Genomic DNA, 13,621 nt, shown 5'->3' with positions numbered 1-13,621 from the left:
ATGTGCTTAAAGCATTACTGTCATTAAAAACAGCTTCTGACATGTCGCTCAGACATGTCAAAAGTTGTTGATCGCATCAGGTCTCAGGTTGCACTTTTTGATTGTCCACACATGTAAAATCATTAATAAATCCTTCTGTTTTTAATTAATTTAATTTCAAATAATGAATTGCCCCTCCCAAAAAGGTGTTAGAAAGGGCAGAAGGTATGAGTTTTTGACTTATCATAAGATGGGTGTGGGGAATCTTAACAAGATGAAAGTATATATTAATGTTATCCCCTCATGGTACATGTACAGTCAGAGTCTTTGCATATAAAAAGCACACTTTCTTAGGTAGCCAAATAGTAAATCCAGTTCTCCAATTGCTTTGGTCTTTCCTTCTGCGCCTAGCTGTAAAAAAGGGGGGGAAAATATATGTTTTATTAAGAATAATAGAGTGTTTAGGGTGTTTAAAGGGGTAATCCGGTGGAAAACTATTTTTTTAAATCAACTGGTGCAAGAAAGTTAAACAGATTAGTAAATGACTTCTATTAAAAAATCTTAATCCTTCCAGTACTTATTAGCTGCTGAATACTACAGAGGAAATTATTTTCTTTTTGGAACACAGAGCTCTCTGCTGACATCATGACCACAGTGCTCTCTGCTGACATCTCTGTTAATTTTCGGAACTGTCCAGAGCAGCATATGTTTGCTATGGGGATTTTCTTCTACTTTGCACAGTTCTTAAAATGGACAGAGATGTCAGCAGAGAGCACTGTGGTCATGATGTCAACAGAGAGCTCTGTGTTCCAAAAAGAAAATAATTTCCTCTGTAGTATTCAGCAGCCAACAAGTACTAGAAGGATTAAGATTTTTTAATGGGAGTAATTTACAAATCTGTTTAACTTTCTGTCACCAGTTGATTTAAAAAAAAAAAAGTTTTCCACCGGAGTACCCCTTTAATGATGTACATCTTGGCATAACATTAACCTTTCTAATATACTTCATTAAAAAATGTATCTCCTTTTTATAGAAATCATGGCTTCCAAAAAATCACAAGGGGTCCCCATACCATCCAGAACATATTCATCTCTGGCTGCAGCATCATCTTTGTTCCTGCAGAAGCACAGGCTGGGATATAGTCCAATAAGTGAGGGTGGGACAAAAATTTCTTTGTGCTCTCTCCTGTCCTTTAAGTGAATGCATGGGGAGTGAGGGCAAGCTCAGTTTTAGGGGGGAGGTGAATGCATGGGGAGTGAGGGCAATCTCAGTTTTAGGGAGGAAGTGAATGCATGGGGAGTGAGGGCAATCTCAGTTTTAGGGAGGAAGTGAATGCATGGGGAGTGAGGGGAAGCTCATAGCTTGCCTCAGACACTCTTCTTCCTGAGAAGTTAGGCACATAAAAAAGACATACAAAAATCTGCATGACCTAGTAAGTAAATAGTTAAAAACTGACATGGACATTTTACACATATGATAGGATTGATAATATAATATTGTATTATCCTATAAATATTATACACAATATACAAGCATAAATGAAATTAAAGGGGTTGGACGCCCAGGCTCTGTTCGTTGTATAGTGGGGATGCTGGGTTACTGAAGTGCAGCTCCTAGTCCCTTTAGTGGGAGCTAAGCTGCAGTGACCTGGCACTGCTGAAGAGTTAGTCGTCAAGGGTGTCAGCACCCCAACGATCAAACATTTATGGCCTATCTTAAGAATAGTCTTACTATTAAGACCAACAATCAGTGTGTATGGTTCTGTGTGGAATTTCCAAACAATGTGATATAGGCACCCTCTGTTAGCAAGAAAATTAACACTGAGCCATCACCGAGGTCACCACAGAAGCTGTTGATGAATGGCTGAGTGAGCTTTTTCGGTGTGTCAAGAGGAGATCAGGAAGCAGTGACCAGTGAGCATTGTGTATGGTATACATGGTGACCATTTAGATCAATAGTTATCCATGTGGTGCATACACAGATTGAGTCCACCAGAGGGGGAGTTGCTTTTATAGAGTAACAGGAATAATTATAATATTTCAAAACATTTTTTACATACCATTTTAATTTTGTTTTCCATGGCCTCAACATTCTTAATAACTTGCTCTTCATTTTCTGAGGTCTACAGAGCAAAGTATAAAAAATAATGCTAAGTCTATTTACCAAGTACAAGGATAAGACTGTGGATACGTAAAATACATCAAGTCATCAAGTACTTACACAACCCTCTAAATCTCTCTCCATAGTTCCAAAGAAGGCAGTAGCATCTTCTATGTGAGCATAGTCTTGAATGAATCCATCAAACAGCAAATTCTCCATAACATAAACTACTACTTTATTCATCAAGAAGCAGTGATCATTCTCCTACAAATAATATTCATTGATTAAAAAAGAAAAAATGGAACGGACAAGGGTGAAACTGATCTAGAAGAGTTAGTGTTAATAATGTAATTTTAGCTTAAAGCTATATACGCATTTTCTATTAGGACTGATTTATTCTGATGAAGTTACATTATTATATATACTGTATGAACATTTGATCTGGGATACTCTATTTGATTCTAGGCTGCATCAGTGATATTAATATTAACTGTTTCTCAACATCCAGCATATACACAGTAGAAGTCAGGAGAGTGTACATGGAGCAGGCTCACAATCCATATACAGAGGGTGTCAGTTGTGTATTACACCTGAAACTTTTTAGACTCCACTGGAAATAGTGGCAACTTAGTGGTTAGACAGAGGAAGACCTGATACCACCCCACCCTCCAAGGATGTAACTGGGAGTTTGCCACTGAGCTGCCACAGATAGGTGGGAATTTAAAGGGGTAATCTGCCCCTAGACATCTTATCCCTTATCCAAAGGTTAGGGGTATAAGATGTCTGATCACAGGGGGGCCCTGCTGCAGTGCCGGAGGCTCGTGATGTCACGGCCATGCTCATGACATCATGGACACGCCCCCTGAATGAAAGTCTATGGGAGGGGGCATCAAAAGCCTCCACCCGCATCACCAGTCACCTGGCACGGAGCGAAGTTCGCTCAGTGCACCGGATGTCTGAGCAGACATCTTATCCCCTATCCTTTGGATAGGGGGATAAGATGTCTAGGGGCGGAGTACCCCTTTAATCTCAAAAAGGGGTGTAAATGTTGACCTCAGGGGATATTTGAGCCTGATGCACACCCTTTCAGCCTAGTATTCACACTCTATTTTCGAAGCTCCCACCTACCTGACTAAACAGGGAAAAGTGCAGATAGTCAACCAAATACTGTAAGGCTAGGTTTCCACACAGTTTTTTTTTCTGACAAATTTTTATTCATTTTTTTAAAGTGCCACTGCAGTTTTTAAGACAAAGTTAGTAGTAAATCCAGCAGAAAGGAGAGGTATAAGACCTTCCTTTATATTTCTCATTCCTCTTGAATACACTTATGGCTTTGGCAAAAAAAAAACTGCAGGAGCAGCTATCCAAAGAATGCCAGAAAGAAATTGTGTGGAAACCTAGCCTGTTAAAAACCCCAAATCTTGGGGAGAATGGGGGAGGCATGCAAATAAAATAAAAACAGCATTGCAATTATGGCATCAGAGGCTAAAAAAAAAAACGACATAATATGCAAATGTGTATTATTTTTTTATATACTGTACACGCCTTATATCTATGATAACCTGATATAGAATTTCTAAGCAATTTCCCACCAAGCAAACTCTTAGCATACCAAATCAATAAAATTGTATTTGTTTTACAGATAGCACATCAGTATGTTGTATTTTTCTCTTCTTACCTTAATGTTATTGAAAAGGTAGCTTCCAAAAATCTTATTGTCGGTGTCTCTATCTAGCAAACGTGCCTGTGGTAAATATTACAACTATGTGGTTAGATAATAATCTTTTGATTTAGGTGATTCACATAATACAGTTCTAACCTTCCCATCTCATTGTTAAAAAAAAAAAATATGTAAACAGTTACTTTAAAAACTGAGCCCCATTTAAGGTCATCCATGAATTTCACCGGAAACAAGAGAATTTAATCACAGTCTGCTCTAATATGCAAAGGAAGGTTGAAGAGAACTGGAAAAACATGCTAAAATAGGGACATCAGTGCAATAACAACTAGACAACTAGAGAGCCCATCAAAGATTGGGAATAACAAGTCACATAGTGTATGCAAAGAGTGCTCTCACAAGTTTGGAAGGATCATTTGATGAGTTTGAAACCATTTTAAAGTAAAGATTTAAATCTACGGAACTAGAACTTGCATTGCTCTCACACCAAATCCCATAAATTCTGGCTGCCTGCAGCAAACACTAAGGGGAGTTAAGTGGTTTACTGCATACCTGTGGCCACAACCAAGCAAACTATACTCTTTTAATATATGTCAGTGCAGGGGATTTGGATTTTAATCTCCGGAAAACTGAGCCCTTGAAGACATCAAAGATATTAATCAGCACACAAACAACATAGTAATAAAAAGGTGACAACGTGCATGTTGCATTATTTACCTGCTCTGCCAAACTGAATATGTTCCTCTTTAGCCCTGTCTGTAGAAAATATGATTGTTTAAGAGTACATTGAGGGTGCTTGGTTATATCACTGCTTCCTTGAAAATCCAAAGGAATCGCAAAAAGTAAGTAAGGGAAGTAGAGGAGAAACCATAGCGGTATACAGTACTGAATAATTGTCTGCAACTGGACCATGTTGTTGTGGGACCAAATGCTAGATGCAAGCTGCTATCAAACTGTAAAATAAGAATAAGTAAAGAATTGTTAAAAATGTTTCTATTTAAGAATAACTCTAGAAAGAATAAGCATCCAATACCTATATATACTCACCAATTTGCTTTTGGAATTCAATGTTGTCAGGTGCAGCAGGCTATATGTACTCCAGAAAATATTGAGAATCTTAATATGACATCACAAACTAATGACCACAATATATTTTTACAAATTTCCCTTTAATTTTAAATGAATACATCTAAACTATCCTCTTATTTTCTAAAGTGGTTTGTGGAATATTTAACAGAAGCCTATGTGGTTTCGTACACGTAAAACTGCATGAGAAAATCTATAATGCTGATGATGCACCTTAGGATATTACCATAAATACTTTTTAACAATTATTCTATTTTGTTTCATTTTTAACCAAAAAGACTTTTTACCTGTTTTATGAGAATAGCACACACCACACTGTTTAAGTAATGTGTAGATATTAATCTTAAAGCTATCGGGGTGGAATTTATTATTGGTTTTACTTTTTTTGTGGTTTACAAATTTTTGCTTAATGGGGGAAAAGTAGAAACTTTTTTGCGCAACTCATGTACACTCATTCATGAAAACAACTTGAATGTAATGTGGCATGGTTAGCTTTTTGCAGTGGTAATTTAACAATTAAGGGTGCCATCACCTAAGACGCATGACGGTGTACACATTATGTGTCTCCGACTATCAATAAAGGGAGGGGGTTTCGGGAAATTTTCATGTTGGGAATTCTCTTATTTCTATTTTGACTATGGTGTTTTGCTGTGTTGTGGAAGAAACATATTGGGCGTGAGCTGACTACTACTTTTTTTGCCTCAACTTTTTAAATTGTCACAAAATTTTTGCTAAATCTAACACCATCCTGGACCACACTTATTTAATATATTCAAATATAGGGGATATACAGATGAAATACACCTAGTCAAATGGGGGTAAAAAGAACTTTATTCACACAGACAATGAGAAATTCCCCTCTTTGTTTTAAGGATGTGGACTGTTTTTTTTCTTCAGCTTTACAATGGTGCAATTGGAAGACAGATTACAAATATCTTGTTCTTTGTAAGCATGTTACTTTTAATCTATTAAAACAACTTAATATAGCTCTCTTAAAGATAATTCAACCTCCAAGCCATATAAAACTGTAATACGGCATAGCACGGCATCCAAAGCTATAATATAATATCTATGGCTGTACAGGCTCCATATGGTTGGAAAAATTAAGTATGATCCTTGGCCATAAACTCTGCCATATACCGTACTTTCTAAGCTAAGATAAATTGTATTACGATAAAATGTATTAAGAACTTTGAACTTTTAGCCAGCCTATCTGAATTTTGCATTGTAACAGAACAAGAAAATTATTTTTAAAGAGCGTCTTTCACAATTTTTATAATAAATAGTACATAGGGACATTGTCGATTGGGCTTATTTCAGTCCAAGCTTGTGTGAAGGAGGGGAAAAAAAACTGATGTGGTGTAATGTTCGTTTATCTGTATTTTGTATTTTCTGCTTTGGTTCCTGTTCAGACATTGTTTTTGTCTTAACAGTTTCTGTGTTAATTCTTCCTGGTTTAGGAAGAGTTAATGCTTCCAGCCTATGGGATCCTGGGTGGGGTTATTTAGACTTTAGCTCTGCTGGAACTCTCTGCTGACAATTAGACCTGTACTCTGACCATGTCTTGTTTATGATGCACCTTAGTTAGGTTTGTCTGAGCAGATATCCTGAGATTTAACCATGGTTATCTGTCCTGTTTGATATATGGATTTTAGCTTGCCTTGTTTTAGTACCTTTGTTGGGTTTTAGCATTCTAGTATTGTTCGTTCTGCATATGCTTTGTGTTTTCTTTAGTCCATATTCACACTATGTGTTTTGTCAGTCCTGTTTTGACCTTGTTTGATCCTGGATCTCCTAGGATAGAATTCCTGAGCCTTGTGCTATCTGTCTATCTAGGAGTGAGTTAGTCTTGTGTCTGTACCAGTGTTTGCTTGTATTTAGAATTTTTGTCCTAGGCTGGTATCCTGATCACCCGGTGGAGAGTGCTCACTGGCTAGGAGCCTATTTGGCTCTGGTATTGACATCTCTTTATGATTGGAGTGGGGTGTCTAGTGTGTTTCTTGTGTGAACAGTGCTCTTGATTTCCTGACCTGTTGGTATGCTATTTCCTGCCTTATTTGTATTTATATATCTGTTTGTTGGTTATTGTGTTCCCATTATGTTCCTGACTTGTTTCCCGACTTTGTACAGTTATGTTTGTTTTGTTGACTTCTACGCCCATGCACAAGTAAGGGACAGACTCCAAGTTGTCGATACATCATTTAAGGTGGATGGGCAAGTAGGCAGGGAGAGTGGTCTTAGGGACAGCATTAGGGCTCCCTGCTGCCCCCAAATCGTGACAGGTGGATGCCAAAACCCCATATTACATTTTAATATTTTTACTAATTCTATTGCATTGGTTTATAGAAAATGTTCATTAGTTCTATTACGTGTAATTTGTCAAATCCCTAATCCCTATGTATACCAAAACTGTACTTGCTAATGAGTATAAACATGAACACAAACATTGTCCCTTTTCCAATATTTTTACTAGGGATATGATACCACAATTCTTATAACAGCTTTATTATGCTTATATTATTGTATGTGTTTTATGTATCATACAGTGAAGAAAGTAAATTTATACAGATGACTTGCATGTGACTTCTGGCAAATTGGTATCCTGACCACCGAAGCCTCCGGGAAGTCTTGGCTCAGAAGTTTCCATCAAATGTAAACATATATCCTACCACTGGACCAACATTGGATGTATGCTTTAAGTATAATTCCTATCATTCCTACTATGCACCAACAGGGTCTTAGTGTCAAATTTTATATGGGTAATGCTTGCACTAAGTATACTACATATTTAAATATCTAAAATTTTGAATGAAAATTTAATATATTTTTATTAAACTGGCCCAGCAACAGTTTTGAGAAAAATAATCATATTCAGAATACTTTGTACAAAAGATGAAAAGTAAGTTAACCATCACAATCACAAATTAAAGGGGTTATCCAGGAAAAAAACTTTATATATATATATATATATATATATATATATATATATATATATATATATATATATATATATCAACTGGCTCCAGAAAGTCAAACAGATTTGTAAATTACTTCTATTAAAAAATCTTAATCCTTTCAGTACTAATGAGCTTCTGAAGTTAAGGTTGTTCTTTTCTGTCTAAGTGGTCTCTGATGACACGTGTATCGGGAAACGCCCAATTTAGAAGCAAATCCCCATAGCAAACCTCTTCTAAACTGGGTGTTTCCCGAGACACGTGTCATCAGAGAGCACTTAGAAAAGAACAACCTTAACTTCAGAAGCTCATAAGTACTGAAAGGATTAAGATTTTTTAATAGAAGTAATTTACAAATCTGTTTAACTTTCTGGAGCCAGTTGATATGTAAAAAAAAAGTTTTTTCCTGGAATACCCCTTTAAGGTTATTCCCAGAGGAACCAGGTTACAACACCAGTAGTAAAAACTCACTCGGGATGTAGTCTTTAGTCTTTAGAATCTAAAAAATACATTTGTAACACAGAATTATTACATTTTTGTTAAATAAATAGTTTGTATTATGCAGCACCTTCATGAAGGTACTTCCCAATGATCAGAGTTATCTCTGATCCCAGCCGTTGCAGTATGTTGACTGTATTTTTGCTGATTTCACTGGCACAGCAAATGTGTGTATTTATTTAAATTTTAAGTTTCTTAGGGTGGATTTTTTAAAGTGTACCTGTTGTCAACAAAAACTTTTTATATAATGTAGATAATAACATTATATGTATATTTGTAATATACATTGGTTAAAAAATGTGTATATTTTTTGGGGGGAAATTGCTGTCTTTGCAGCTATTGTATGTGTGGAAGTGAGGGCAGGACAAGCAGGGCTCTGTGCAGGCTTCTGGCTTGTCAATCATCCTCATGTGTGAGCCCTTGGCATGTCACAGAGCCCTGTTTGTCCTCAGTGTACAAAGCACTGCTTGTCACCCACACTTCCTTTATTTGGACGCCTCATAGAGACATACAGGCAATAGTTGCAGGGAAAAAATATACATATTTTTAACCAATGTATATTACAAAGGAGGTGAAGGGAAGGGGTATGGGTGAATAAAGGGGAGGGAATGTAATTTTATTCTTTTTTTATATTTTTGCATATGCTTTCATATTATTTTGTTCAGAGAATGTATCTAACATTTTTTTAAAGCCCTTAAACATTCCTGCTATAACCAATTCCTGAGGCAAACTCTTCCATAAATTCACAGTTCCAAGTCATCTTGTAACTTATGCACATCCTTTATAGACTGTACTGTGCTACAAAGCTTGCTGTCATCTGCAAATATAGAGACAGAGCTGTTAATCCCATCCTCTATATCATTACTAAACAAAAGCAACAGTACTGAACCTTGGAGTACACCACTAATAACCAGAGACCAGAGTACGACTCGTTGACTACCTCTTCACCATTTTTCACTCCAGTTACAAACCATTTTTCAATCCAGTAACAAACTAAAATTTTTGAACCTTAAAGGGGTTATCCACCATAAGGTGAAAAGTTGACCAGTTGCCCATAGGAACCAATCGGATTGCTTCTTTTATTTTCGAAAAGGCCTGTGAAAAATGAAATAAGCAATCTGATTGGTTGCTATGCGGACCTGGTCAACTTTTCTTCTGCACAGGTTTTGATAAATCTCCAACAATATCCACAGCCACCTCTATGCCAAGGCTTCTACTCACTTCTTTATAAAAGCAAAATAGTTTGGTTTCATAATTTCTATCCTTAGTAAAACCATGCTGGCTATCACTTATAATGCTATTTCCCCATTCAAACAATTTTAAATGGGGAGGTAGCTGGAGGGTTTACCTCTCCTTCTGCGGCTCCTGCATTAATAGAGCCTGGCTGGACCAGGCTTTATCATTCGAGCGCAGAGCAAACAGATCAATGTAGTTCTATGGAACTACATTGATCTGTATGAGGAATCTAATGATTCCTCCTAAAAGTCCTTTAAGGGGACTAATAAAGTGAAAAAAAAAGAGTTTAATAAAAGTTTTTAAAAAAACACCCATTAACCCCTTCCAAATTAAAAGTTTAAATCACCCCCCTTTTCCCAAATTCTATATAAAAAATATGTAAACATAATAAAAATAAACATGTGCATCTGGAGTCTGTAGGCTGCAAACTGCAAAGAATGTGCGTAAATGTCCAAACTATAAAAATATAATGCTAATTGAACCTGGACCAGGCTTTATCATTCGATCGCAGAGCACACAGATCAATGTAGTTCTATGGAACTAACATTGATCTGTATGAGGAATCTAATGATTCCTCCTAAAAGTCCCTTAAGGGGACTAATAAAGTGAAAAAAAAAGAGTTTAATAAAAGTTAAAAAAAAACACCCATTAACCCCTTCCAAATTAAAAGTTTAAATCACTCCCCTTTTCCCAAATTCCATCTAAAAAATATGTAAACATAATAAAAAATAAACATAGGTGCGTCTGGAGTCTGTAGGCAGCACAGAATGTGCGTAAATGTCCAAACTATAAAAATATAATGGTAATTAAACCACATGGTCAATGGCGTATACATAAGAAAATACCAAATTCCAAAATTGCGTATTTTTGGTCACTTTGTGTACCCTATAACATTTTTAAAAAACCATCAAAAAGTCCCATGTAAACAAAAATGGTACCAATAAAAACTACAGATCATGATGGTACCGATAAAAAAATTAGCCCTCACACATTCCCATATACGGAAAAATAAAAATTATAGAGGTTAGAAGTAGACATCTTTAAACGTACAAATTTTCAAAGTTTTAGTTTTTTAACTTTTGGCTGAGGAGGTCCACTTTCACGTTGAGTGTTCCCTTTAAGTGCACTGCTGTGAGATCCCTGATATTGTATTCTGCCCTCTGGAAAATTTTTGCACATTCCTGCATTAGGGATGGGCATCTCGTCCCCCCTTGTTTGTTCAAGTAAAAAAACGTAGGGAGGTTATCTGATATTATTAGGACCTCTTTGTCTGATAAGTAAGGGAAGAAGTGAAGAAGAGCTAGGTATCCTGCCCTCAACTCCTTCATATTTTGGGACACAGTCTTTTATGATTGGGGCCATTGATCCGGGAGCGAATGATGCCCAATGTATGCTCCCCATCCCTGAGCTGATGTATCTGTTGTTATTGGGTTGGAAGTAAAGATTTTCCCCTTAAGAACCTGCTCGGCACTAGCCACCATTGAAGATCCTGACAGAGACTTTCTGGAATTCATATGGATTTTTCCAATGCTATCTGTGACCTGTTCGACGAGGATAGAACTTTTGTTTGAAGATTGTGTATTTGAGCTTTCGCCCAATGGACTGAATCTATTGTAGATGTAGACTGCCCAGGATCTTCATGGCTTGGCGAATAGTCACCTTTCTGTGTCGCAACAGGAACTGTTTCCTTAACTTCATTTCTCTCTCTGGAGAAATGGAGATCTTCATGGAAAAGGAATTTATCACAAAACTTAAAAACTTTAACTTTTTTTTGGTTGGTTATCATTTAATCGTATTGACCTACAGTATAAAGATCAGGTATCATTCTTACCCAAAAAAAAAAAAAAAAAGTGCTCTGCCTAGAATCAGAAGCCCCCAAAAGTAAAAAAAATTGTTGTTGTTTTTTTTTTTTTTTTTTTTTTTTTTTGCCCCACAAATATTTTTTTCTGGTTTCACCGTAGATTTTGTGGTGAAATTATTTATAAATAAATCAAATGTATCCAAAAGGATTCCCCAGGTTTATACAATATATATCCAATTTCCCATTAGGGCTTTCGCCCCAATGGGACTAATTTCCCAGGGTTCGGGAATCCTATAGTATTAAAACTTATACTTTTATCAATTTTTATTACAACTTTAGCATTAGTGAAAAAATTATATAATGATGTTGTGCTTTAAAAACATAGTCAGTGAGCAGCTTTACAAGGATTATACAATCCTATTTCTCTCCAGAGTAATCCCCAAAGGGTAATGATTATTTCTCCACTTGTAGGGTGGATTTTATCAACTATATATTATTGCTATCATTTATTCTCTGGTCCCTGAGCTGCTTATTAAAACGCCATATATTTGCACCCCCCGCCCCCCGACATTTCGCCGGCCGTGACCGGCTTTATCAAGGGTCAAGCCCCCTCCCATAGACTTGCATTGAGGGGGGGTGGCGTCACACTGGGCGGAGTCGTGATGTCACGATCTTCCGTTCCCGTGGTTGGGATGGAATTAGCCTGAGGGCCTCCAGCAGTTCCAGAAGCCGCTACAGGTGGGTGCCGCATGGTAGAATGTGGGGATCCCCAGCGGCGGGACCCCCGCGATCAGACATCTTATCCCCTATACTTTGGATAGGGGATAAGATGTCTAGGGGCAGAGTACCCCTTTAAGGTTACAATGACTTCTTCTATAAGATGTTTTGCCTTCAGCCTCATTCACTTTCCACGTTGTCAGATTTAGGGATTGTAAATTCTGATGGTACATCCCTCTCTGAACCAGTAGATCCTTTCTTTTGGGAAGATACCAGAACCTGTTGTGAGACAGCTCCCTGATCATCGAGAACCAGGCCATTCTCGGCCAGTATGATAAAATAAGAATTTTCTGAGGATTTTCCTTCTTTATCTTCCATAGTGTTCTCTGGATCAAGGCTGGAGTAGGAAAGACATACACAAACCTCTTCTCTCACGATATCGAGAGGCCCTCTATGTAGTAAGGGTTATCTGAATGGAACAGAGAACAACATTTTCGAATTTTGTCATTTTGTCTTGTTGCAAATATATCCAGATCAGGGGTTCCAAACCTCCTCGCCACTTGCTCGAAAATTTCCTGGTTCAGTTCCCATTCTCTGGGGTATAGGGACTTTTGGCTGAGGAGGTCCGCTTTCATGTTGAGTGTTCCCTTTAAGTGCACTGCTGTGAGATCCCTGATATGGTATTCTGTCCACTGGAAAATTTTTGCACATTCCTGCATTAGGGAAGGGCATCTCGTCCCTCCTTGTTTGTTCAAGTAAAAAAATGTAGGGAGGTTATCTGATCTTATTAGGACCTCTTTGTCTGATAAGCAAGGGAAGAAGTGAAGAAGAGCTAGGTATCCTGCCCTCAACTCCTTCATATTTTAGGACACAGTCTTTTATGATTGGGGCCATTGACCCTGGAGCCAATGATGCCCAATGTATGCTTCCCATCCCTGAGCTGATGTATCTGTTGTTATTGGCTTGGAAGTAAAGATTTTCCCCTTAAGAACCTGTTCGACACCAGCCACCATTGAAGATCCCGACAGAGACTGTCTGGAATTCATATGGATTTTTCCAATGCTATCTGTGACCTGTTCCACGAGGATAGAACTTTTTTTTGAAGATTGTGTATTTGAGCTTTCGCCCAATGGACTGTATCTATTGTAGATGTAAGATTGCCCAGGATCTTCATGGCTTGGCGAATAGTCACCTTTCTGTGTCGCAACAGGAACTGTTTCCTTAACTTAATTTCTCTCTCTGGAGAAATGGAGATCTTCATGGATAAGGAATTTATCACAAAACTTAAAAACTGAATTTTTTGAGTTGGGGAAAGATGGGATTTTTTATGTTGAGAATGAACCTGTGAGCTTGGAGAAATTCTATCGTCTTGGACACATGGGGTGACATTCCCCTTGATGCTTCCTTTATCCACCAATCAACTAAATACGGGACTATGACGATACCTTGAAGGCGAAGGGCTGTTGAGAGGACTACCACCATCTTTGTGAAGACTCTTGGTGCGGAACTTAGCCCAAACGGAAGACCTGTGAACTGAAGGTGCCAGACTGAGTATCCTACTTTGATGGCAAA

The 13,621-nt window shown here is 37.5% G+C and overlaps 1 protein-coding gene across 1 annotated transcript; it reads right to left on the bottom strand.

Annotated features, from left to right (window-relative positions):
- Positions 1–297: 297 nt before the first annotated feature.
- On the bottom strand, positions 298–12,427 carry LOC130367458 (uncharacterized). The gene is made up of 6 exons (XM_056569878.1): positions 12,238–12,427; positions 4,475–4,572; positions 3,758–3,823; positions 2,200–2,343; positions 2,039–2,101; positions 298–390 (listed from the first exon to the last, which is right to left on the bottom strand). The coding sequence occupies exons 1-6, from the start codon at positions 12,425–12,427 to the stop codon at positions 298–300; spliced, it is 654 nt and encodes a 217-aa protein (XP_056425853.1).
- Between the last annotated feature and the right edge of the window lie 1,194 nt (positions 12,428–13,621).

Source organism: Hyla sarda, chromosome 4, assembly GCF_029499605.1.
Source record: "Hyla sarda isolate aHylSar1 chromosome 4, aHylSar1.hap1, whole genome shotgun sequence".
In the NCBI taxonomy this organism is placed as follows: Eukaryota; Metazoa; Chordata; class Amphibia; order Anura; family Hylidae; genus Hyla; species Hyla sarda.
The sequence above is the reverse complement of the archived record's forward strand: the minus strand, read 5'-3'. Positions and strand labels throughout refer to the sequence as shown.